General features: G+C 40.7%; 1 protein-coding gene across 1 annotated transcript in view; it reads right to left on the bottom strand.

Annotated features, from left to right (window-relative positions):
- SETDB1 (SET domain bifurcated histone lysine methyltransferase 1) overlaps positions 1-27,698 on the bottom strand; it is a gene marked incomplete in the record, with an annotated part of 3,089,600 nt that overhangs the window by 2,855,386 nt on the left and 206,516 nt on the right. Inside the window, 1 exon segment of the mRNA XM_044080041.1 lies at positions 1,745-1,969. Coding sequence (XP_043935976.1) covers positions 1,745-1,956 — 212 coding nt within the window.

Below are 27,698 nucleotides of genomic sequence, written 5' to 3' on the forward strand. Positions count from 1 at the left end.
AATTCGGATTTAAACATTAAGAAGATAACTACTTTATAAATGGCTAGATTACCGCTGCCAGATCTGTACAAAGAACCCAAACTGCAAGTACTGTACAAATAAAAATTACTCTGGCACTGCTTGCAAGTAATCTAAAACAAGTTTGACTATGTCCTCTGCTTTCTAATTTCAATGTTTTAACTGAATTAATGCTTTTCAGTAGTATGCTAACTACAAATTTAAGTTTATGTCTTTCAGTTTGACTTTGTGCAGCACACAATGAAGAAACTTGAGAAGCATTTGCTAGCACCGCCATTTAAGTCAGTGTTGAGAAAATTACTGGTAGTATTGCTGGGAATATTCAACAAAACAAACAAATGAACTCAATGCATACTGTGCATGCATCTATTATACCTTCCTTAAACAAAATACATGCCAAGTTTTTACTTGTGTTGTAATGATTACAGATATGGACTACAGTTGCCAGATGTGCTTAAAGGACATTATATAGATGCCTGCAATGATGCACACTGTGGTCTGTATTGGAATGCAATACTACTTCCTGATATGTCAAGAGTAAATATCCTCTCCCCCTGTTCCAACACCAGACTACAGGGATACACAAATTCCATTCTACATTTTTATTTGCATGTCTTCTTGACAATAAAAATTAAGAAGCACCTCTTGCATGTTTCAACAGTTCTTAAATAAGCTTAGCCATTCAGGCTAAAAAGTACTGTCTGAATATCATGAAGGCTCTTTACATATACAAGATCACCTTAAAAAAATCACTGCTGCTGCAGTTTATTTACTAACTGTGTGAAAACTAGTCTGGAACTCCACATTCCAACTTTAGCTTACTCTTAACTAGAATTTTTTAATGTCTGGGACAATATACAAGACGCTGTAGAAAAAAGTATTTCTGCAAGGTGGAAGATTCTACCTGATCATAGACGTTATGCAGAGAAATAAGATGAAAAGAATTTACTATTAGAATTCAGAAGGCAATCGTCACTACAATTAATCATGGAAATAATAATACCATCTCATACTATTGCTTAAGTAAACAGTAACATTCTGCATTTGATGGTACACTGAACAGCAGCATATTGAGTAGGGATAAGTTAAAAACATAACGCTTCAAAAAGATGGTAGACTAATCACCAAAGGTCTGCTACTTTAAACCACCAGCAACCCTAGGTGGTTTCACTGTGGTTACAACAAAAATGGAACTCATAACTGCTTTACATTTAACCAGGTATTATTTTACTTGGTTAGACTAACAATAAGACAACTACTAATTACACAAACAGAGCACACACTCACTTGATCTTATACACCCCTACACATGGATGCCAACGGGATAAACATGCACATCCATGCACACCCAGGTATCCTATATCCAGCCGTAGTAAATGGTATGGAATGTATCCCCAGATTCACACAGTCACACTTCTTGAATCTCTGGTAAACATTAGCAAAGTACTGCAAGCTTCTCAACACCCAAAAAATATATCAAATTCAGACACAACTTACACAACCATAATCTGGCTTTGTACTCTTTCACTAGTGAATTTGAAATCTAACATACATCCACTGAATATTATCATTCTGCATTTAGAATGACCCTACCACAAAAAAAGCTATACAGTTAATATTTTAAACATTTAACATTTTTACAGTAGCTCAGGACTCCACCATTTAAGAAATGCTATGCTAGAACAATATGAAGCTGGAAAAGTACAAAACCATTAAAGGTGCTTACTTAGAGGCATCGTCAAAAAGTCTGTCCACACGAGCCACTTCTGCTTCCTTCTGTTCCACTAAAGTCTCCAGTTCCATTAGCTGGGCTTTTCGTTGTTTCACGAAGTCAGATTTTTCCATTTCCTGGTCAATCCACTGCCGTAGCTCCTCCAAGGAAATCCCCAACTCTTCCACCACCACTTGCTCCAAGTCGGAGATATCTTCCGAATCCATGACTGCCACAGATCTAACAGCAAACAAAAGAACATCACAGCTTTATATTAAACTCAAATCAATTTCATGATGCTTTAGCTTATATGCTTTTTAAAATGTATTTATGAAAATAAGTCAATTTGGAAAAGCATTAGATGAATCAAAATTAAAAGTCTTCACCTGTTATAACTCTACAAGAATGCAGAATTATTCTCTCCTGAATATCTGAGTTGCCAGTGTCCAGTACAACAGTTCCTGTTCAACTAGAGATAAATGTGATGAGTACTCACCATATCAGTTTATCTGTGAGCAGTACAGCAGCAAAAATACCAACTTTATTTTGCTACAGCGGACTTCCAGGATGACTGCACACTGAGTAGCAGGTTGATTAGAGCTTTCCCAGTGGAAAAATTGAGAAACTTGTTAAAAAAGCAACTGTAAGTTAATGGTTTGGGAATAAATCAGTTACTGGCTAGTAGGTAACTCTGCCTTGGATGCCAAAAAAAAGAAGAAATTTGGAGAAACTAAGCAAAAATCAGCTAGAAAATAACAATAAAAATCTCTGTCTGAAGAACAATGCAGCTATTCAGCAAAAAAAAAATGTTAAAATTACAGCTTAAGTACAGTGGATGATTCCCAGTAATTTACAAAAAGAAAATCAAATGCACTCACAAATGAGACATTGGAGAGTTATATTAAATCAAATGACAAAAGGTTACAAAAAACAGAACCACCTTAGTAGTTATTCAGACAAGATGATAATACAGAAAGAAGAGGCTGACATGAAAAAAAAAACTGCTTTTAACATGAGGCTTCTCAACAGGAGCTACTGTAAAAAATATAGTTGTTTTTCTGCTTGCTGTGTCTTTATTTTTTAATATACCAAAGAAAATGGAAGAAATAGAAGGAGGACGCTACAAAAAGGGAAGGCATCTCTGATCAGTATTAGCTAAAAACTACGGGCACTCATAAAATCGTCTAAGGCCAGCTTTGAGAGAAAAATTGAACAGGACACTAAGGATAATCACAAGGCTTTCTTTAGTTATGTTAGGAACCTGGGTGGGAATTCCCAGATATGCTCAGAATTAGTCCAAAATGACAAAAAATACACCGAACCCACAGACATTGCCAACATCCTAGCTGACAGGTTCAGTGCAAACTCCCCCCCCCCTTCCCCACCAAAAGGGCAAATATCTATCCCAGCAGAGTTCTGCCCCCCTGACATCTCAGATGCTCAGGTAAGAGCCGCCCTCTCCAAAGCAAAAAACACAGCATCAATGGGACCAGACGGTGCCCCGGGCTGCGCCCTACATGAACTCCAAGAAGAACTAAACCCAAACATAAAACTACTGTTCAATCTCAGCCTTACTACAGGATATGTACCCAAAGAGTGGCGTACAGCAACAGTGGTCCCTCTCCACAAAGGTGGTGTCTCAACGGATCCTGGAAACTATCGCCCCATAAGCTTGACTAGCTTGGTCTGCAAAGCTATGGAAAGGATCATCATGGACCTCATAAATAAAAATATTGGGGACCTACAGACACTGGATCCTACCCAGTTCGGCTTTGTTAAGGGCAGATCCTGCTTCTTGAACCTGGTCGATTTCTTTGAAACAATCACCAAGGCCATTGACAAGGGGAAGGTAGTCCACACAGCCTACCTGGACCTTGCAAAAGCCTTCGATACAATACCCCACTTGGGCATTATAGATAAGCTCACCAGCTTAAATATAAACCCCTATGTCACTAGATGGGTTGCAAACTGGCTCAAGGACAGAACCCACATGGTTAGAATTGCTGCAGCCATGTCAGACTCCAAACCAGTTACAAGTGGCGTCCCACAAGGCTCAGTCCTAGGACCTCTCTTGTTCAGTATATATTTCTCGGAGGTACAGGCCAACACGGAAGGACTGTGGCTGACCAAGTTCGCAGATGACTGCAAACTGGGCGCCATAATCGACTCTCCAGCCGACACAAGCATCCTACAAAAGGGTCTCACAGAAACAGACAACTGGTGCCAGAGCCATGGCCTCAAGCTAAACGCCAAAAAGTATATAGTTATCCCCTTTGGCAAAAACAAAGTGCCCACAAATTACCACATAGGTGGTAATCCATTAAGTACGGAAGAAGTAATTAGGGACCTGGGGACCCAAGTTGATAGCAATCTCTCATTTGACAACCATGTGGCCAAAGTGGTTAGAAAAACATTTTACATAGCCCACCTAATCATGAAGGGACTCACATCTAGATCTGGGGTGGTCATCGTGCCTCTTTACTCATCACTCATCAGGCCCATAATTGAGTACAATGCTCCTTTTGGGATGTACCTTACCAGACACACCTGCAGCAACTGGAAAGACCCCAAAAGTACCTCACCAAGAGGATCAAAGGACTCAAACAGATGCCATATGCTGCCCGGTTAAAGAAACTCCAGCTCTACTCAGTGGCTTACCGCCTGCTCAGAGGCGATCTGTGCCTGACGTATAAAGCCATGTCCAACCCGGAATTAATGGACATGCTGCACCTCAGAAAATCCAAATTCCCATCGAGCTACGCGCTCGAGAGACTTGAACCTCAGCAATGAAATAAATAGGACATGCTGGAGGGACAGATTCACTCTGGAATAAAATCCCAGTCCAGGTTAGGCAGAGTCCCTCAATGACTCTCTTCAAGAGGAATCTTGACGAGTGGATGGGAGATAGTAGGTTTACCCCGGGTATCACTTCTGTGTCACTGTTAGACAGAGGCACAATATACTACTAACCTTGAAAAAGGGCATAGCAAAATTCATTTAAAATGGGTGGCGAAAGCCAAACACACTCTTGCTAGGCTTATAAATGCCCTGGGCAGATAGCCTAGTATGAACCTATGAACCTATAAGAGACTGCTTTAATTTTATAAAACTACATATAAGCAATTAGACTGGTGTTACAGAGAGAGATACAGAGAAGGATTTGTTAATCAAGAATACACATTGTATGTATATTTCAAACCTGGCCATGAGGAAGTAGCAAAGACCTACATTAGTAAAGATACAATTATGACAGTACAAAGGGCTGCTCTTGACAAAACTAAGATAGAAGAGAAAAGTATTACAAAATTGGGGTCAGTGTGTTTGTGGAAAATGATTATTTGCGGTACACTAGGCAGAAAACAAGCAAGTTTATTTCCAGAATAAGGGAGATTGAGAGGCAGGTGTAAGATTTTAAGATGTTACAGAAACTGTCTTCAGGACTGCGGTGGTGGTGCTGCGGTAGCGTTATCGCCTCACAGTAAGACGTTGTCCTGTTCGATTCTCACCTAGAGCATCTTCTGTGTGGAGATATGCGTGAATGGGTGTACCTTCGTTGAAGGTTGTGCGACAGGGCCGGCAACTCGGCACGTAAAAATCTATTGCCAATCATTAGCTGACTGGAGTTCCGCTGTGGCGACCCGTAACCGGGAAAAGCCGAAAGACACAACAACAACAGAAACCGTCTTCAGAATATTTCTTCCTGGTGGATCAGATAGATTTCAGGATGAATACTTTGTGTGAGAGAGAGAGACAGAGAGAGACAGACAAAAGTTTAGTCAACAAAGAGCAAGCTAGCAACCAGAAGAGGACTTCACTTAAACCTTCTGATAATAACAAAGAAGCCCACAGCGAGATTTTGGCCAGTGAAATCTTTTCCACTTTACCAAATGAAAATGTTTGCATGGCAAAGAAAAGTCCAGAAACTGACTTGGGAGTACCCTAGACTTCAGCCAAGGGCCAATGTTGAGAGACTGAGGTGATAAAGATGACAACCTGTAACAGAGTGAAATGAGTGAATAAAGGGGAAACTTCATCATTAATCCCATTAAATGCAGTTTAGACTCACGAACTGTGGTTCTTCGGTATGAAGTGGCTAAAAAAAAGAATGGAAGCTTGCCAATTCTGTTAAACTGGTGAGGGAATTGTAAGGCATTAATCCGCCTTGTCATAATTATTTATAAGTACATCGAAGAGACTGTGAAACAGCTTTTGTTCTTATTTATGTAAAATGTACACTGTAAAATAGCTCTGCATAGTACATAACCAGATGTATTTCACAAGTGATGCGTGGGGCTGACTGCTGTACATGCTTCTGACATTAAACACAGCACTTTTTCTTAATTATATTGAATCCACCCTTTGCAGTACAACAAGATAAAATAAGGCTGACTAAAAATAAGCAAATTAGTGCCAACCTGCCGGTATGAGGTCGAGAGATTTATGAGATGCTGCTCAAGATCAAGGAATCCTTGGAGCTGATGCAGTACCTTCCACAGCACACAATTGAGACGTACAGACAACAGTAGCAGCAACACCTTCTCCAAAAAACAATAAGTGCTTCATATGGCAGGGTATGACACAGCTACAGAACAGTAAAGGTGACCACAGCAAGGACCCAGATGCAAAATGTAGCTTGGAGCTCATATGAAGACAGCACAGGAGCTAGGTACAGTTAGCATGCATGCCGCTAGGGATTTGCCTGAAAATATAAAGCCACAGGTATAGAGCTCTAGTGCCACAAACATATAGGAAAACCTGACAGCAGTGCACCACACGTGCTCAGTTGTTTTGTCAAGGGCCGTCTACTAATGAAACAGGATCATTGAGATCTTGCTGTCTTGAAGATTACTGTAACAGCTCTGTTTGCTGTGTAGTGTTGTTTTTATTGCTGTGCTATTCTGCTCTGTTTTATTTGGACATAACCTGTATTTTTTAAGGTTTTTAAATTGATTTGTTTTTATCAATGCATATTTTTGCTTTTTATAGAAGAGTGCTAGACGGCCGCAGTGGTGCAGCGGTTAGCATTGCCACCTCACAGCAAGAGGTTCTATGGTTCGATCCTCGGCTGGGGTGCCTTCTGTGTGGAGTCTGCATGTCCTCCCTGTGGCCGCGTGGGTTTCCTCCGGGTGCTCCGGTTTCCTCCAATATCCCAAAGACATGCTGTAGGTGGATTGGACACACTAAATTGGCCCTAGGCGTGAGTGCGTGCGTGTGTGCCTTCTGTGGAAGGTTGGGCGCCGGGCTGGCAACTCGACACCATAAAACTCCACTACCAATCATGAGCAGACAGGTGATCTGCTGTGGCGACCCCTAACTGGGAAAAGCCGAAAGAAGTGCCAATAACTAAAAGAAACATCACAAGGCACAGAGAAGAGTCCTGCTTGGGACTCTTCTCTGTGCCTTGCAGTGTTTCTTTTTAGTTCTGGTCGAATTTTACACCCAGCCTGGTTACAGTTGGTGTTTGTTTTGTTGAAACTAGAGTCAATATAATGTTACGAACTTGAGCCACTGAGAGGATGTAAAAGTGTATTGATCATATTACACACACAGTTAAAATAATTTCCCTATTTTTTATATAAGTGGGTGCCTAGACTAGTGTCCTTACTTTAAGCTATAGCCACTTTAAACAAATAGGCTTCACAAACCAAGAGAACACGATTGTGACAGGTCTGATCAGTATGTTACATGTGTAATCTCCACAGGTTATTTCTTGCATTTGCAATGTTACTAGCTTTTTTCCTCCACTAAGATTGCAGTTTGGCTGTTTGGACTTTTTGACATCAGGTTTGATTCCATTAGCACGAGGAAGCTGCCCAAAATATTGAAGCTCTAGTTGAAAGCTTGAATATTTGATTGCCTGTCGCACTGCCTCTAACCTTGAATCACACATCTGTTTTGTGGCCCAAATACCAGGATGTCATCTGTAACAAATACCCTTGTCCTTTTATGTTGGAAAATTTCAGGTGCTAAGGTTATATGAAGCAGAAGCGTTTTGAAACAATCTTCCTATGTGGATGATCAGAATTTGTCATCTTTTGACTGCCTGTCGCTTCTAGCATAGAAAATACTTTTTGAATTTATTAACTTGCGAGGTATGTTTTTGTTAATGTTGGTAATATAAATTTCGTATGCACCACATCATCATTGAGCTTTTTCAGGTAAACACAGATTCTCATTCTCCCTCAACCATGCTTTTAATTACTGGGAGCATGAAGCATGTCACTAGTTTAGGTAGTAATGCCAAGGTTTTGTTTTTATTTCAGTTCTGCCTCTAATTTGGACAGAAAAGGCAATGGCACTTTACTCGGTGTAGTTAAGGCATATAGTTTGTTTGAATTTTAATAGTTCACAGTCAACCAAGCCAACTTTACCAATCATGTCCTACACTGACTTAATTTACACTTGCAGTTATTCTTCTCAGATTATTTGTGTAGACCATCCAGCATGTGAACCCAAAACTTAAACTTGTGCCCTTTCCATTCAGACATGTCTAGTAATGTACCAGCGTACCCAAGCTTGCCTGCAGGGCTACGGATTGCAGTCTGTGCACCAAGCAGCTGCAGGTGCTTTGTGAAAGTTCTGTTTGTAGCATGTGATACCACTGTAACATTGGCCCTTTTACTCTGTTTTAAAACTCTGCTTTTCCTTGAATTTAAAATTTTACTTGGCAGTCTGCATGTACATGTAACACAGTAGCAACTGAATACAAGAAAAATGTTTCTCTGCATTATTTTTAGCTTCACCAACTTTTTCACTAGAGTCATTTTAGCTTGCTGTGTTTCACAAACAGCAACAAAATGGACTGAACACTTTTTGCTATATCCAGCACACTGTTTTACCTCATCATGGTAACGCATTGTGCATTGCCTGGCTTACTGATCTCTATGTCACATCCCGGTTGCATTTCTGTTCCTTATTGTTAATCTTTAGTGCCTGTGCCATTAAAACACAATTTTGTGCAAGTTCATATAGTCATCTCACAGACTCTTTTTATATACACACACACACACACACACACACACACACACACACACACACACACACACACACACACACACACACACCATTTGCTTGTAGTGATTTGTGAAAACGTGCTCTCTCTGTTTCTTTTTTGGCACAAAATGTTCATTAAATTTGGTAATTAGTGACTCTTGTGTAGTACTCTTTACCTCTGTAAATGCAAAGGAGATGAGTATGTAGCCTTAAACTCACTGTCTGTCGTGTACAAAGATGTGTTTAGCTGGATTTCTTTTTTTTTTTTGGTCTGCTTTCATTGTTGTGTCAAAATCATGAAAATCTGTCTCCAGGCAGAATAGCAAATTGTTTTGAGATGCTAAACTTTGTCATGTCAGAAACAAAATTGTATTTTAACAGCAAACAGTTTAAATTTGGTAAAACAAGGACTTAGCTTGGTAGTATTAACAGTTTTCAGCACTGGTAATTAACTCTGTGTAATGTGACACAGTTTTGTATCCTATGAAGGCATTTTGTTTGTTTTTATTGAGAAAATCCCAGTTTTGAGACAATGTCAGATGGTGCTACAAAATATAGACTGCTCCTGGTGAAGATTATCTCAGAAATGTAAGGCTTCAGCTTAAGTTTTTGTTTTTAAGCACTTTAATTACTTTGAGAGATTTTCAGTTTTGACACTGATTGTTGATGCAACCATATTATAGTTGTACATTTATACAATGTTAATAAACTAGCCTCACGTCAAACAGTCAATACTTAAATTCATTTATCAATAACTTGTCATGGTTAAGGATGTAAGTTCAAAATCATAATCAGCTATTCTGTCTGGTCTTAATCCCATGTTTGACTTATAGTTGATTGAACAAAAACAGTTTTAACAAACAAATTAATTGTTTCTAACATAATTTGAGATAAATATACTTAATTAGTGACCATATGGTTTAATTTTCACTATAGTACAAACTTTAACACTTAGACAAGTGATTTCACATCTTACGTAGGAGTCTACTTTATTTTCAAATAACTTTTAAGGGTTGGGACGGTAGCCTAATGGTTAAGGTGTTTGCCTTACAAACACAAGGTGCAGGGTTTGACTCTCACAAGGGATAATTGGCTAGGCTTAAAATGGCTCACAAGGGCAGTTAGCCTAGTACTAATCTATGAACCTATGAACCTATGAACACCTGCTTTAAGTTCGAGACAATGAGCCTGCAAATACAATCATTTAACAATGAGATCCTTGGTGACATAGGCTTCTGTCCAGGGCAAAAAGTTACAACTTCCCTTCCACTGGTCTATGTTGCACTTGAATTGGGTTAGTGAAGGGCTCTGCTTCATAGTGATGGGAAGACTATTCCAGAGAATTGGGATTCTCTGTGATAAGTATCTCTCTTTCCAACATGTCTTATTTAAGTCACAGGCAAAGTTTAATTCCTTAGATCTAGTAGTTCTGGTGCTGTTTGTTTTGTGCTATGCAAAAGGTCCAAGCGGGCCTTGTATGCCAAGCAAAAATGGCCTCTCAGAAGTCTGTGCTTTGAGGCAATTTGCATAAGACAGTGTTCATGCCCTATATTCTTTTTTGTGAGGAGCCACTAAAAACATTCAATTTGTTGCATGTGCCTGGTCAGGTGCATCCAGAAAGTGACATTTTACTCCATAATGAGTCTGATAACAGCGGAGTACAGTGGCACAATAACTTCCATGGTCCTAGATGCAATGCCTTTACTTAACTATAAGTTGAATGATACAGAATGATTTTCTTACAACCTTAGAGACATGTTAGCTAAAAACCAGGTTATTATCTACATGAGTCTCTAAATCTCGGATTACTGTCTCTATCTTTAGGGGTGTTTTATCAACGGGGTAGCTTCCCTGGGTGGCTGACTTCCCAAAAGCTACCATTATGCATTTCTTGGCATTGAGTTTTAAACCACAGGTTTGGCAGCAGTCATCTGTCTGTGCTAGACGTTCCTGTAAGATGTTCGTATCTTGGGGTGTTTCTATGATTGCTCATAGCTTGCAGTCATCTGCAAACATGGTAAGCCAGAGACCCTTGACATTAACCTTGACTTCCGAAAAATAGATGACAAAGAACAGCGAACTCAGCACAGAGCCCTGTGGGATGGCACTGCTGATTGGCCTCTTTATGGAGGTGGTCTCTCCAGTCCTAACTTCCTTGGTCCTGTCTGTGAGCCAGCTAGCTATCCAGCGAGTTAAAAGGGGTATATGCCTAATTCTAAGAGTTTGTTTAGAAGCCTTGAGTATGGTGTTATCCAGAATACTTTAGCTAGTTCAGGGTAGGCAGTATGCACCTTTTTGCCCTCATCCACTGCTTTAGTGACCTTCTCAAAGAAGTCCACCAGGTTTAGTAGGGATTTTCTACCTTTGATGAAACCAATGGGCTGGGTCCAGTATTTGAAGGTTTCCTATGCTATTGTTAATCATTCCCATGATAATTCTTTCCATGAGTCTTTCTATGAGACTAGTCAGTCTAAAGGGTCTGTAAATTCTGTTATCTGCTGATGGTCTGCCCTTGTGCAGAGGGATGACCTTTGCAGTCTTTCTTTCATTTGTGTGTCACAAAGCCTGTGCCTAGGCTATGGGGGAACAGTGACACCAGTGACATTGATAGGTCATTTTTTCAGGCTATTTAAGAGGCATCCTTTGATATCATCAGAGTCCATTGAGGCTGTATTTTTGGCCTTAGAGAAGGACAGTCGCATCGATAATGTCAGGTGGTATTTTCGGGGGGGGGGGCTGAGAGAGAGGTAAAGTTGAAGCTGAATTTGTTAGTCAGATGATTTGCTATATTTCCTGGTTTTGTTAACATGGTTGCCATTTATCAACATTTCAGCACACTGTTGTGCACTGCCTTTGAGGTTTCAGACATGACATAAAAAAAGACCTTACAGTTGTCCTTGACCTTAGACGCTACTTCTACCTCAAAATTTGCTTTGTTGGCCTTAATTAGTCCTCTTCGTTTTCTTTTCAGTTTGATGAGAGATTATTTTTTTTTATGTTTTTTGATGCTACACTTCCTAATTTTAGCTATGACTTTTTTCTTTTGTTGTACAACCTTTTTTATTTTGGATTCCACCAGGGTGGTTTGTTTTTTGAACTAGTTTGTGGCTTACTTCTGATAGTTATGCGAATAATTCTGCATAGGCTACTGTGTTATCTTGGTTTGGAGGGAGCTTGAAATTTTGACATGTTATCACTTAATAAAAACAAGTTTGCCTTGGAGTGGTTTCTAACTGTTACAGGGTTTGCTTATGTTACAGAATTGATTTTTCTTATGAAGAAGGAGACTATTTTATAATCTTATCTTACCAGAGAGGACACAATACTGGAGGGTGGGGTGTAGTGTTCTCCCATATTTGTGAGTAGCAGGTCCAATATTTTGTACCTATGCATATGCACTAACTGGTCCAGGGTGTTTGTATTTACAAAGTCTAGGAATCTCTGCACCTACAAATTAGGACTCGTATAGGATTTCCAGTTTATAGAGAAATAACTGGAAGTTCCCCATGATTATGGTATTTGGTTGAATGGTGAGTGTCTCCAGTATGTCTAAGTTTGAGTTATGAGTTTCATGGGACATACAGGGTGGCCTACAGCTCGCTAGGATATGGTATGGAAATTTTGCTATGGTAATCTGGATGTGGAGGAACTCCAGTACATCATCCTGTTTAACCAATTTAGAGGTATGCTTGTTATTGATGTGGATCAAGATAACTCAACCTTTAGTCCTGTCTGTGCAGTTGCTGGTCTAAAGGTGTGGTAGACGCGGAAGCCTTGCACTGCTGCAGTACTGTCTGCGACTTTTGATCTGCTCTTCATAAAATTTATGGTTATCTTGCGTGCCATGGAAGACTGAAGTCAGTAAATAACGGCAGACATTTGGCTTTCTAACTTCATATCCTTCAGGAAATGTATACCAACTCCAAACTTGTTTTACTATCAACTTTGTAAGTTTATAAGAACAACATTTAAAATCTGTCTCTTATGTTGGGCCTTTGTTCCACATTATTTTTTGGATTTGTTCTGATTTCTTGAGCTAAGAGGTTGAGAGGTATGTTGTGAGCTGTCCAGCTGAAGTCATTAGCAAGCTATTAGTGTTCCACATTTTATCCATGTGTTCTACATTATGAAAGGCAGTGTCCCACATTTTAGAGATGAATGACTGAGAGCAATGGGGAAAATGTGGAACACTCATTAATAACTTCCTAACAATGTCAACTAGGGAATCCACAGGATGGTTACAATGTGTTACCGTTTCAATGTAGAACTGCCAAGAACATGGACTTCACAAACTTTTTAAGCATTACTCTTCGTTTCAGTTAAAAGGTTAACAGAACAGCCATGTTTGCATCAGCACACATTTTTCAGCAAGAAGGAGTAGAAGACAAAATCAAGGAGATCCTGTGGAATCAGGGACAGTTGAAAAGTATACTACCACCTAGGAACACACTATGTGAGAGATGCTGTTACATTAAGAACCTAGAATCCTTGCTGTCTCAGCCACAAGCCAGTACATCTGGCACTGAGAAGGTTGTCTGTGCAAACACTATAAACACCACACCTCTAACGCCACACACACCTGTACAACACACTCCTATATATGCAGAGCTTCTCATCAAAAACATACCTAAACAAGAGAGACCTACAAAGCAAAAACACACACACACACACACACACACACATATCACACCCCGCAGCACCAAGCACCACACATAGCAGACACACCTGTGTCTCATAGCCTTGAAAGCCCAGCCACAAACCCAACATACTAGTCACAGGAGACTCTATTGTGAGACACACAGACGTGCCCCTCACCAGGCTAGACAGGGAGAAAGTCACGGTAAGTTGCTTGTCAAGTGCTAGAATCTGCCAGATCATGCACGCACTCAAGTCTCTTAACAACAGGTACTGTTATGACTCTGTCATAGTCCATGTTGGTGTGAATGACTTCAGATGTACCTCTCTGGACTATATGAAGACAGACATGGTTGAGCTCACTGAATATGTGCCACAGGAAGGTATATCCCTAGCCTTAAGCAGCATCCTACCATCACCCAGAACGATACACTCAATGCAAATAGAAATTGACTGACTAACAATTGGCTTAGGCTTACTTTCTGGTGTTATTCCAGGGGGAATCTAGTACCGGACAGCCTAGGAGGGCATGAATGAGACAGACCACAATGCTTTGCCAGAGATGACCTTCATCTGTCTCCACTGGGCTTCGGTTCCTGACAAAGACTCTTGCCTCCCCCATAATCCCCTTTTTTAGGCAAAGTCATGAGCACAAAATTACCAACATGAAAAATTCTTCTAAATGAAATTTAAAGGTCATGCTGCTAAACACTAGGAGTCTTAGTATGAAACTGCACTCATTGCAAGCATTCCTTGCCTGGAGGATGCTGACATTTTTGCAGTCACTGAAACCTGGTTCAAAGCTGCGGACAGCACCCCAGCCTTACCAGGTTACCCATCCTACCATACTTTCAGACCCTAAATGGAAGACTACAAAGCCAAAAGAGGTAGAGTTTCAATATTTATCAAAGACATACACACCTCCAGGCTGGTCAAACAGTATGACGCACAGGAGACACTCCCAAGTTGACAAAACATCTATTCAAATTATAGCTAGCTACAGACCTCCAACCATGATGCATGACACCCATTCCATCTATCTGGCCTTACTTGAATCCATCAAGATTCAACCCTCTCTCCTGATCCTGGGTGACTAACTACCCAACCATAGAGTGGAAGACCTGCTCTAGACCAAACAAAAACACCCATAGATTTCTCGACTTCGTCAATGCCAATGCATTGGACCAGCTGGTCGACACCTCCATGAGAGGTGAAAATATCCTGGACCTGGTACTAACCAACACAGGTAGCCACTGTAGCACCCCTACAGTGTAATCCTCCTTGGCAAGATCCAACCATAAAGCGGTCACTTTCAAAGTCACCATCTCACCTGACCCCACCCCCACCCTCGGTCAGGGTCAAACAAAAAACTTTTTCAATGCCGATTACAATCTCCTGAAATCAGTTATAAGCAGCTTCACTGGCACTAATGTCCAAGCCTACATCAAAAAACTATATTAGCACCTACATAGCTGTATGGACTCAGCAATACAGGACAGGACCAAATCATCTTCCTCAAGGAAGAGTAAACCTGTCTGGTGGACAGCAGCGATAAACTCTATAATAAAAGGAAAAAATTGCTGTCCAGGACCAAGAAGGACCAGGTGCCAAGTTGGAAGCAATCTCTCTTTTGTCTGAACAAGCAAATAAGGTCACTGGTGAAATCCTCTAAGGCTAACTTATAGAGTCCAAATTGGCCACATCCACTAAGGACAATCACCAAGGCCTTCTTCACATGTCCGCAATCTCAAAGGTAACACACAAATCTGCTCTGAACTGGTGGTCAACACCACCACATACATAAATGCCACAGATATAGCCAAACCTGCTGGCAGACAGGTTCAGTGAAAACTTGATCCCCATGTTTCCACCATCAGTAAACCAGGACATCCCCAGCATCTGACCACTCCCCTCATCACCAGGGAGCAGGTCTTTAATGCCCTCTCAAAGGGCAAAAAATACAGTCTCCATGGGACCTGACAACATCCCTGGCTGCATCCTGCATGAACTCAGGCATGAGCTCTCAGCTTCATTAGGCACCCTAGTCAACCACAGCCTGAGCACTGGCTTTGTCCCACGCAAATGGAGAAGAGCCACCGTCATCTCTCTACACAAAGATAGAGCATCCACTGACCCAGGCCTTTTGACCACCACATTGCCCTCCTTGTATGGAAGGCTTTCTACATGGCTCACCTCATAAGTAAGGATATTCCATCCAGGAACAAAGAAGTCATAACATCCCTGTACTCCTCCCTTATCGGACCCATTATCTAGCACAATGCCCCCTTCGGCATGTACCTTGCCAAGCACATGCAACAGCTGGAGAGAACACAGAGGTTCCTGACCAGAAAAATACAGGGTCTAAAACACCTATCTACACAGATAGGCTAAAAGCCCTGTCCCTCTACTCAGTCTCGTACAGACTGCTCAGAAGTGACCAGTGTCTGGCATACAAGGGCCATCTCAGACCCAGCCTTGATGGAGTTGCTGCAGATCCAAAAGTCCAACTCCACTCATGCAAACCACACATAAGGCCTCAACCTGGTCTGTGACATTAACAGAACTTGTTGGTGGGATAGATTTGTGTCCCAAAGACGTCCCCATCTGTGCAATAGGCTCCCTTCTCCATGTCAAGCAGAGTACCTCACTAGCCCTCTTAAGGAGAAACCTGGATGACTGGATGGGAAACTGAAATTGCACCCTTGGGACCCCTGCTGGACAGGGGAAACAGGTACTGACTTTGTGGGAACATGGGCAAAATTCTTGGCTAGGCTTATAAAGGTCTCCTGTCTAACGGCCTAGTATCATCTTATGAACCTATGAGAAATTCAAACAGTTCACTCCAAGTGAAATCTACAGGGTACAATATAACTAACATTTATAGGGATACTAACAAGCACTTCTGTGAAAAATAAATTAAATATGAAGCTGTGGGAAGTTAACAGTTATAAAAGTAGTTGCCTTGACAACAGCCTTAGTGCTTTCATGTATTAAACACAGCATATTTTAGCCTTGCTTAGCTTTAAAAAAGTGTAAGGTTACTCTTAAAAGTTACAGTCAATGTTTACAGAAAGCATGCAAGTTGTTTTTCACATCTAAGAAAGGAACACATATAAGAAAAGACAGCAATATGTATCAGAGGAACCACAGATTCTAACATGTGGTTTAGCATGGTTAAAAGTAACTTTAGAATATGTTATGCCTCCGAGGGCAGACATCAGTTCTGGAAAACAGTTCCTACTTGGACAGGAAATTTCCTCTTTGGAAAATGCATATACTTGTATGTGCCTCTGCTGCAAGTTAAAAGATGTCGGAGGTTCTGAGATGTATTCAGCTTTTCTTTTTCTTTTTCCTTTCATGAGTATTTTTACTGAAGTTAAAAGTCTGGAGGAATGTGCTGTGCATTGAAACAGAGATGAAAAGAAAAAAGCTACATATAAGATCAGAGTGTAAAATATTAATGCATGCTTGTAAGGCTAAAAATCGGAAATGTATTCGAAAATAACAGTGATGTCCAATAATGAAGCAATAGCTTCATATCGGAATGCCTACTTTATCTTACAGGTAGAGACAAAAAGCAGAGAGTACTGAAATACATTAAGAAGGGTAGGATATGAACAGTAATGTTACAAGAGACAAATCTAGACAGAAATGAGCATGTGAATTTGAAAAATAAAGGATTTCAAGGTAGACATTCAACAGAGTATCAAAGACAATGGTAAAGGGAAGCAATAATGTTGATTGTGAGAGAGGCACCAATACTGACATAGAAGAGTTAGAAAAGCAATGCCACACTTCTGGTGATATGGGATTACTGGCAGAGAGGAGGATTACACTGGCATAAATTTATATTCCACCTAAAACAATTGTTACGGAGCTTAGAAGAATTTGGGTAAAAATAATAATGGCACTGTTTGTGGGTGGGGATTGAAACCTTAGTTACAATAGCGATGATGTATCAGGGGGTCATAGAAGAGAAAAGACAGGAAAAGAAGGTAGATTTCTGAAGTATATGAGTGGATTTGGTATGGACCTATGTGAACTTATAGAGTTTACACATTTCCAACCAAGATACATTAACTGGGCTAGACTACACACAAATTATATTTCACAAGATTTTCTATATTTAACTGAAAGCTTTCAGATCCATCTAACAACTACACCAGATCATGCATCAACAAAAGTCAAGATAAAATATGCAGGGTAGTAATGCAAAAATAAGATGATACTTTCCTACCTTATAAGTTACAAAGAGAGGAATTTATGGAATGGGTGGTGAATATAATTTCAGAGTTATTAGTGAACAAAGAAATTAACTTCAATAGGCAGTGAGTAGGATAAAAAGAAAATGAAGTTTAGAAGCATGTTACAAACAGACAGAAATGCATGAGAAAGACGTAAAAGAGGCGTTGACAAAGGTTGAAGTACTGCAAACGAAAAAAGAAGCAACTGCATAGTGCTAAAGGGAAAATAAGGGAGTATTTGGATAATAAGAATGAATTTAAAAAAAAATACTGTTAAGGCAACCATTTTTTGATGGCAACAATATAATGCAACTTTCAGAAGAATGACTTATCAGAAAGTGGAGAGTTGTAGTAAAACTTGGGGATCCTATGACATGAAAAATAAAGTACAGTTTTGTACCTACCATAAATGTAGATGTCCGAGAGGTATGCATCTGCAGTCCTAACAAATGGGTTGCCCTGCCTCAGGCAGCCCTTCGGTCGGCCGGATTCCAAAGTCTGGGTCTGGCCTCGGCTGATGTCGCACTTCACCCGACGTCATAGCTGCTGTCAATTGGGTATAAAGACATCAGCCGACGCCATTTTCCTCAGTGCTTCTTGCCCCAGATGCCAGGTGCCCTCTAGGAAGGCTAAATTTGGATAAATGCAAATGTTTCCAAACAGTAGAGAGCAAAACAAAAATAAACATGTATGTACATATATACAAACAAATACACCATAATAGATTCCCCCAGCTAGCTACAAGATGGGCAAATACCCTAGGAGTACCACAGAGGGAAGGAGGGGGTAATCCTGACTGCAGATGCATACCTCTCGGACATCTACATTTATGGTAGGTACAAAACTGTACTATGTCCTTCAAGGATGCATCTGCAGTCCTAACAAATGGGTAGAATACCATAGCCAAACTGGGGGAGGAGGCACTAAGAAGATTATGGTGTAGTTAAGATCCCTTGCAACACAGCAGTGGCAAAACCTGCTCGGGATCTGGAGTATAAAGGCAGATTATAATGCTTGGCAAATGTATGCACGGAGCTCCAAGTAGCAGCCTCTAAAATGTCTTTGGTAGCCACTCCTCGTAAGAAAGCTGTAGTAGTGGCTGTAGCCCTTGTGGAGTGAGGTCTGATGTTTTCTGGAGTAGTCTTTCCATGAAAGGAGTAACAAAATCTAATGCAATTTCCTATCCACTTTGAGATTGTCTGTTTTGAAATTGCTTTTCCTTCCATTCCTGCTGCATATGCTACCAGAAGCTGGTCAGTTTTTCTATTGTTCTTGGTTCTGTCCAGGTAGTAGCGCAATTGTCTGTGTACATCCAAGGTATGCAGTAGTCTTTCCCCCCTGTTCTGTGGGTTGGGGAAGAATGTTGGTAGGTGAATTGCTTGGTTCAATGACACCCTTGAGACCACCTTTGGCATAAAAGTAGGGTTAGTTCTCAAGGACACTCTATCCTGATGGAAGATAAGGAAGGGCTGTACTGCCATTAATGCCTGTAATTCAGAAACCCTTCTTGCTGAAGTGATTGCTAGCAGGAAAGCAGTTTTCCAAGATAAGAACTGTAATTCTGCTGTTGCTGCTGGTTCAAAAGGGGGAAGTGTTAACTTTTCTAGCACAAAGTTCAGGTCCCATGTAGGCAAAGGTGGCTTCCTTGGAGGCTTTACATTTTTAATTCCTCTGAGAAACTGCCTGAGTAGAGGATGAGAGAAGACTGGAGGATCCATGTTATATTCTGCTGAAATTGCTGATGCATGAATCTTGATGGAGGAGTAAGACAGGCCATTGTGGAAAAGCTCTGCTAAATATTCCAGGATGTTGGCTATGTTTGCCAATGATACATTTTCTCCTTTTGCTGCACTCCAAATGAGGTATCTTTTCCATTTTGCTGAATAAGTCTTCCTTGTGGAGGGTCTGCGAGCCTCCAGGATAATGTCTTTAACCCTCTGAGATAAATCTGGGTTATTTTGTTTTATGTAAGATTCCAAGCAGCTAGCTGCAGTGTTTTCAAGTTTGGATGCAGGATCTTGAAGTTGTTCTGTGTTAGCAGCAAAGGAACTGGAGGTAGAGGCCATGTGTGTGCCCGAGACATACTCCTCAGAAGCGGGTACCAATGCTGCCTCGGCCAGTCTGGAGCTATCAGTATGATCCTTGGGTCATCTTCTTTGATCTTCAGTAGCACTTTGTGCATCAAAGGAAGAGGTGGGAATGCATATGCTGTTAGGTTTTTCCAACTGAAGGATAGGGAGTCCACCTTCCAAGCAAGTGGGTGGTATGTCCTTGTGCAGAATTTTCTCAATTGGTGGTTGTGTGGGGATGCGAACAGGTCTATTTCTGGTAGCCCCCATTTCTTTGTAATGGATTTGAAGATGTCCGGATGCAGCATCCATTCGTGGGCATCCGTGGTAGTTCTGCTTAAGGTGTCTGCTAGTATATTTTCTTTTCCTGGCACAAATATGGCCTGGAGCCGTATGTTAAGGTTCAGGGCCACATTCCACAGGTCCATTGCCATCCGGCATAGAGGATATGAATGTGTGCCTCCTTGCTTGTTGATATACCACATAACTGTGGTGTTGTCCGTCCTTATCAGCAAATGACCTTGTTGAAGAAACGGTCTGAATGTCGGAATTGCCCGTTTCACTGCCAGCATCTCTTTTTGATTTGTGTGTAGGTTCAGCTGGTCTTGTGTCCATAGGCCTTGTATACACTTGTCTGCCATGTGTACCCCCCAACCGAGGTCTGAGGCGTCCGTGGTGATAGTCTGGCTTGGTTGAGGGCTGTGGAAGGGCAGTCCTTTGTTCAACTGACAGGCCTGAGCCCACCACAGGAATTCTTGGTTCAGGCATGGAATTATTGGAATCTGGGTTTCTAGGCTGTGCTTGTGCTGAGACCATAAATTCCTTAGGTACCATTGTAACTTCCTCATATGTAGTCTGGCATGTGGGATCAATGTTATGCAGGATGCCATGTAACCCAGGGCTTGCAGGACTTTCCTTGCTGTAAGTTGGTTCTGCGTTGTTAATGCCATGAAATAGAGTGGCAGTTGTTTTTGCTTTTCTGCTGTGAGAAATGCCATTTGATTTGATGTGTCCAGTTCTGCACCCAAGAATGTAATCCTTTGGGATGGAACCAGCCTTGACTTTTTTATGTTGACTGTGTAACCCAAGGCCTGCAATAGGTGAATAACCTTTTCCAAATCTTTTGTTAATTTGATCTTGTTGTCCACTTGTATCAGGCAGTCGTCCAGGTATGGATAAATTTGAATTCCCTGAAGCCTGCAATGAGCAATTACTGATGCCAGGCATTTCGTGAATACTCTGGGCGCAGTAGATAAGCCAAAAGGCAATGCTGAGAATTAATAATGCTCTGATCCTGCAAGAAATCTGAGGTATCTTCTGCAATCTGGTCGAATAGGGACGTGCAGGTATGCCTCCTTGAGATCTAGAGTCACCAGCCAAGACTCCTTGCCCAGCATGGGAAGAAGTTGCTGTAGGGTCAGCATTTTGAATTTTGGAACAATGAGATATGTGTTCAGAGCGGACAGGTCGAGAATAGGTCTCCATTGGTTTTCTTTTCTTGGCACCAGGAAAAGTCTGGAGTAAAATCCTTGTCCTTGTTCCATAGCCGGTACCTTTTCTATAGCTCTCATCCTTAGTAAGTGGTTGATTTGTCCTAGAGCGTTTGTTTTTTGGTTTGGTGGCAGGTTTGGCATTCCCCTCTTCCTTGGCAGAGTATGGAAGTGAAACCTGTAACCTTTGTCTATTGTCTGTAAAATCCATTAGTCCCCTGTAATGTGATGCCAGTTTACTGAAAATAAGGCTAGCTTTCCGCCTAAGGGTGCTTCCAGTTGTCCACTGGTAGGCGGTATCAGAGCCAAGTCACTGTGACTGTCCTGTGGAAGTGGCAGTAGGTGGATCTGTGGCAGAACTTCTCTGGTTGTTAGGCTGCCACTGACGTCCCCTGTAGGCACCTCTGGATTGACCCCTGCCTCTTGAGCGCCTATTTCTGCCTCTCTGTGCTCTGGCGGTGTCTGGAAAGGACCAATTCTTCGAAGGCCAATTTCTACTAAACCTAGGAGGCTGGACCTGTAAGAAATCCTTGACTGTTTGGACAGATTTTGCTTTCTCTTCCACCTTCTTTAACACTTGCTGTGCAGGGGAGCCAAACAAACTGAGTTTCTCCATGGGAGCATCTAGGAGCTTCGACTTTACATGGTCTGGTAAGGATTGCTCTTTTAACCATGCATGCCTTCTGATCACTGTACCAGTCATAGCTGATCTAAAGGAAGCCTCCAGTGCATCATAGCCGCATTTTAAGGAATGATTACTGACCTGCTGAGTGTTATGTACCAAATCCTGAAGGGACTTACGGTCTATAGGTTCAGGAGAGGATAGTTTTTTATTTAGCTGATCTAACAAAAATTCCTGATACTGAATCATGTGGAATTGACAGTTTAAGGCCCTAGCCGAAAGAGTAGCAGAAGTATAAACTTTTTTACCCCATCTCTCTAATACTCTAGATTCTCTTTCAGAGGGGAGGGGGTTCTTGGCAGTTGCTACAGCTTTAGGGCTCTGAGAAATAGTTTCTGGGTCTGCAATAGGAGCCTTATACAAGTGATAATGTGTGTCCGGGACCCTGTAGTATCTGTCGGGCTTAGCAGGGGCCGGGGTAAGAGAGTCAGGGGCAGTACAGGCATCATTGAATGCATCATCCACAACTGTTAGTACTGGTGGAATGGCTAAAGGCCTATGCTGTGGCAAATGTAAAAAGGTCCTTAGCCGTTTCCTAGACTCTGAAAAATCCTGGCCCTGCCATTGAAATTGCTCCCTCATAGCATGCAAGGTTTCCCCAAAAGAAAATTCTTCAGGAGGAGAGGCAGAAGGAATGGAGTCTTCTGCGTCAGAATCCTCATATGGAGAATAAGGGCCTTCTGGAGGATTTGAGTTTTCTGAATCATCAGAGGAGTAATCCGTAGAAACTGGTTCAGGGGGCTCTGCTCTAGGCCTCTTCTCTGGAGGGGGATGAGAGGCCCTGTCAGGATGAGGTTGGGATCCCCTGATCAATGAAATGAGATCCTCTGCCAGGCTGAGCATTTGGGAACTAGAGCTAGGCCTGTGCGAGGGGGTTTTAGCAGGCAAGGCCTTAGAAGATTTAGCTGCTTTAGCCCTAGAGAAAGCCTTGATAGACATGGATGCAGGGGGCCTAGCAGCTCCACGTGCAGGAGTAGATATGTCTAAAGGAATAGTGTCTGATAAATCCTGGGTGCCTGCAACAGCAGGAGAAATTTCAGTAGCAGATTCAGCCATGCTGTGTGAGGCCTCGGCTGTAGGAGGAATGCTTTCGGCCGAAGGAAGAACCGAGGACTCGGTTTCAGCCGAAACAGACACTCGCGGTTGGCTTAACCGTGGTTTCGGCCGAAACCGCGGACCGCGAGTGTCGGTCCTTTTCCTTACGCTTTTTTGCTAATTGTGAAGTCGGAGTCTCCGATGGCATTTTGTAAGCAAAAGCGGGACCAAAAAACTCCTCCGCAAACTCCGACCGACGTCTAAGTGTCCGTCGGTTGAAGGAAGCACAGGCTAGACAAGCTGCTACGTCATGGTCTGGGCCTAAGCAAGGAAGGCAGTAAGAGTGGAAATCCTTATGAGGTATTTGTTTCCCACAAGTTAAACAATTATTTACTTTTTCTGGCATCGGCTGAGGCAAGAAAGAGTCCCCAACGGGGTACTTAGCTTTTTAGAAGTCTTCGGTAGTAGAAATCTCTGGATCTGACCGACCGGCACTTGCGAACAGCTTCTGCTTCGGGCACCGCGCGGCAAGAAAGACTGAGGAAAATGGCGTCGGCTGATGCCTTTATACCCAATTGACAGCAGCTATGACGTCGGGTGAAGTGCGACATCAGCCGAGGCCAGACCCAGACTTTGGAATCCGGCCGACCGAAGGGCTGCCTGAGGCAGGACAACCCATTTGTTAGGACTGCAGATGCATCCTTGAAGGACATCCATAGATCCTACAGAGTTATGAAGAGGTAACTCAAAAAATTATGAACATTTGTATAATGCAGATGGATTAAGCAAAGTAAGAAAAAGTGCAAATGGAAACAATTACAGAAGATTTAATTATGCCAAGGTTACACGAATATGATGCTCAACAACTAATAGCTAAGATAGAAAGAGATGAAGTAAAAATAGCGATGCATAATTCAATCAACACTGAAGTTGCAAAAGTACAGACAAAACTTCTGTGGAAATTTTAAGGTTATGAGGGATGAAAGGGATACAGATCTGGAAAGTAATACTTAATATTTAAAAAATAAAGTGTTGGAGGGGAAGCATCTTGGAATAAAGTGGGGGTGCCTGTAGTATCATAATATTACCACAACAGGGTAAAGACCCTTCAGATCACATTTCACATAGAAATTTAAATTTTAAACCATAAATTATGAAATTAAGTGTTTATGTCTACATAGGCTAAGAGAATGACAAAGATGTTAAAGTTAATAGTTATAATTGAATGTTTGTTTTTCTTATTTTTTTGAGGGAAGGCAAACATTTGACAACATTACTTGGAGAATGATAATCCAGAGGGAAGCAAAGTGTAATAAAATAATGCTATTGCTGGTGGGTACTTATGCATAAAAAGTCTTCAATAGAGTTTAATGGTATTTTCTGACTACGGTTAATGGCAGCAATTACATACACGGACAGATCATTAGGGTAAATGAGGACATATGAAAGGATATATGAAATACTTGAGGTGTGAGCATTCATCTCAAACATGCTGTATTTCAACAGGGGAAACGGGGAGAGATGTCTTTTTCCAAATTATTGGCTTTACACTTTACAGCCATTCGCAGAGAGAGAGATTCCCATATTTAAGGAAATAACTGGTATGGAAATCAAGAAAAGTTATCTGCATTTTGCATATATTATTTTGTACCTGGTAAAACCAGAAAATAACATTTTGGTGTTGTGGAACATTTTCAGACAGACAGTTTAAAGTCTTTTCAGGATAAATAAAATAAATTAAGATAAAACAAATACTGCAGCTCAATCTGCACACACATGAAATGGGTCAGCAATACCCATATTATGGACTGAAAATTATTCTATTGTGGCTGCGAACAAACTAAACAAAACATAATAAAACACATGAAAAACTAAAAGCTCTTGACTGCAGATTAATCCATCCTCAACCCCTTTTCCCATTTTGCAAATGGGGTCTGGGTGTCGCTTCCACAGTGACAATCATCTTGAGCCAAGGTTTACACTGCTGGGTGGCTAGCCCTGCCACAGTAGTTCATTCACACCACACCTTTGAGCACACACACTCACCTACGGCCAATTTAGTGTGCCCAATCCACCTACTGCATGTCTTTGGAATTTGGGAGAAACCCAGGTGACTGCAGGGAGGACATGCAGACTCTGCAGAGAAGGCACCCCAGACAAGAATCAAACCACAGAACCTCTTGCTGTGAGGTGACAAAGCTAACCGCTGCACCACTGCATCCACCCCAAGCTCCTGACTGCAGATATGTATTACAAAATAAAAGCACTAAAAATGTTTTTAGTCCCTTTAGTATTATAAACAGGTCGGGTTTATTTTAATCCAGCAGAGAGACTGCAGGTGATAATAAAGAGTTTGAGGAATTTATATGGGAGAGAAAGAGGACAGGAGTTAAGTAGGATACTCTTACTCTTCTTACAAGAGTGTTTCGGGTTACATGAAATGAAAAGACAATTGACAGCTACACGGTTAAGGCTCATACACGAAGATCAAACAGAAGGTTATAAACCAAAGTGGAAAGGAATGGCAATGAAACGGGGAGTTTGAGAAATAAGGAGACAGTAGGATTTTGGATGCAGACCCTTAAGGAGAACAACCACACAGAATGCTATATTTACATGGCAGCAGAAAACATCCTTAAAACTAAGTCAATATGTAGAATAGAAAAAAACAAAGTAATCCAATTCCGATAAAACTGTTTATTCCAATGGAATCAAACTAAGCGCTTTCACCCAACTATTCCGTGGGTTTCATCAGAGTTATACATACACCATTCTCACTCTCATTATATACTTAATACCATTCATCTGTATCCAATGAAATAACTGTTTCAATTATTTTTTTAAAACACTTAATAATAACAATTAATTCTTAAACAATCAAGTTTTAAACTTGTATAACATGCAACACCTCATTTCATTATATAAAATTCATTGCAAATGTTAAAAAATGTTTTTTTAATAACACATGTAAATGACCCTTACGTATATTAGTTATTCAACCTAAAAAAAAAATATATATATATATATATATATATATATATATATATATATATATTAACCTTAACTCTATATCAAATTATAAATAATCTAAAATTTTTAAGAATATTTCATATAACATATTTAATTAATGTAGTTCCTAACTTCCTAACCTCTACCTATCCACAAAACATCTACAAAACTAGATGCAGTATGATTTATATTTTAGTATACTAGAAATGGAGATGTGTTCATTGATGCCTGGCATGTTGTTGGCATTAAGTCTAAGTTGCCACAAGCATTCCTTCATTTCTAATAAGTTATTCACATCTCCCTTATTGTTAATGTTGTGTGGAATCCTGTCAACTACAAAAAATATAAACCTTTTAAAATACTCACATTTGGTACTGTGTATATATAAAGAACTTGATAGCTTCTTGTTTTTAATGTCCCTAGTCCTGGGCATGTAAACTGCAACACTAAGATGGTGGTATACATAGCGACTTATATCATGTCCAGCATTCTATATAGGCAAAACCATCAGGAAACTTAGAGAGCGTATTATGGAACACACTAGGGACATTAAAAACAAGAAGCTATCAAGTTCTTTATATATACACAGTACCAAATGTGAGGATTTTAAAAGGTTTATATTTTTTGTAGTTGACAGGAATTCCACACAACATTAACAATGAGGGAGATGTGAATAACTTATTAGAAATGAAGGAATGCTTGTGGCAACTTAGACTTAATGCCAACAACATGCCAGGCATCAATGAACACATCTCCATTTCTAGTATACTAAAATATAAATCATACTGCATCTAGTTTTGTAGATGTTTTGTGGATAGGTAGAGGTTAGGAAGTTAGTAACTACATTAATTAAATATGTTATATGAAATATTCTTAAAAATTTTAGATTATTTATAATTTGATATTGGGTTAATGTTAATATATATATATTTTTTAGGTTGAATAACTAATATAATGAAGGGGTACTATACACTGTCCGGTTTTGGGGGGGAGGCTGCAAAGAAGGCAAAGTTCCTCTGCAAAAAAACATCCTCTACCACAAACACAACAGGAGGTATAATCCAGAACAGGAGGTATAGCTAAAAAAAAATTCCATAGTCGTGGGCTGGGCTAAGGCAGTAAGAAACAAGGCTTTTATGTGGTATTTTAGAGGTTGTTTTTGTTTTGTTAAGTAACTTTTAACTTTTAATTGTTGAGGGGCAGAGGCTGAAGAGGCACGAGAGAGCCCAACGGGTACTTAGTAGTCTAAGTCTTTGTAGAAGTATAACAATAAGTACATCGATCCGACCGACCGCTTGCGGCCAACAGCTTCTGCCTGCACGACTGAAGAAAGACTGGAGGAAAATGGCCGCTGATGCTTTTATACCGAACGGAGTGAGATATCGCAGAGCTGACCCGGGACATCAACGAAGCGGACGACGACTTGGGCTGCCTGACGACAGGACAACCCACTTGTTATGACTGCAGATGCATCCATGAAGGACATCTAATATACGTAAGGGTCATTTACATGTGTTATTAAAAAACATTTTTTAACATTTGCAATGAATTTTATATAATGAAATGAGGTGTTGCATGTTATATAAGTTTAAAACTTGATTGTTTAAGAATTAATTGTTATTATTAAGTGTTTTAAAAAAATTATTGAAACAGTTATTTCATTGGATACAGATGAATGGTATTAAGTATATAATGAGAGTGAGAATGGTGCATGTATAACTCTGATGAAACCCACGGAATAGTTGGATGAAAGCGCTTAGTTTGATTCCATTGGAATAAAGAGTTTTATCGGAATTGGATTACTTTTGTTTG

The sequence above is a fragment of the Protopterus annectens genome, chromosome 8.part0, assembly GCF_019279795.1.
Source record: "Protopterus annectens isolate FY-2018-M chromosome 8.part0, PAN1.0, whole genome shotgun sequence".
NCBI classification, from domain to species: domain Eukaryota; kingdom Metazoa; phylum Chordata; order Ceratodontiformes; family Protopteridae; genus Protopterus; species Protopterus annectens.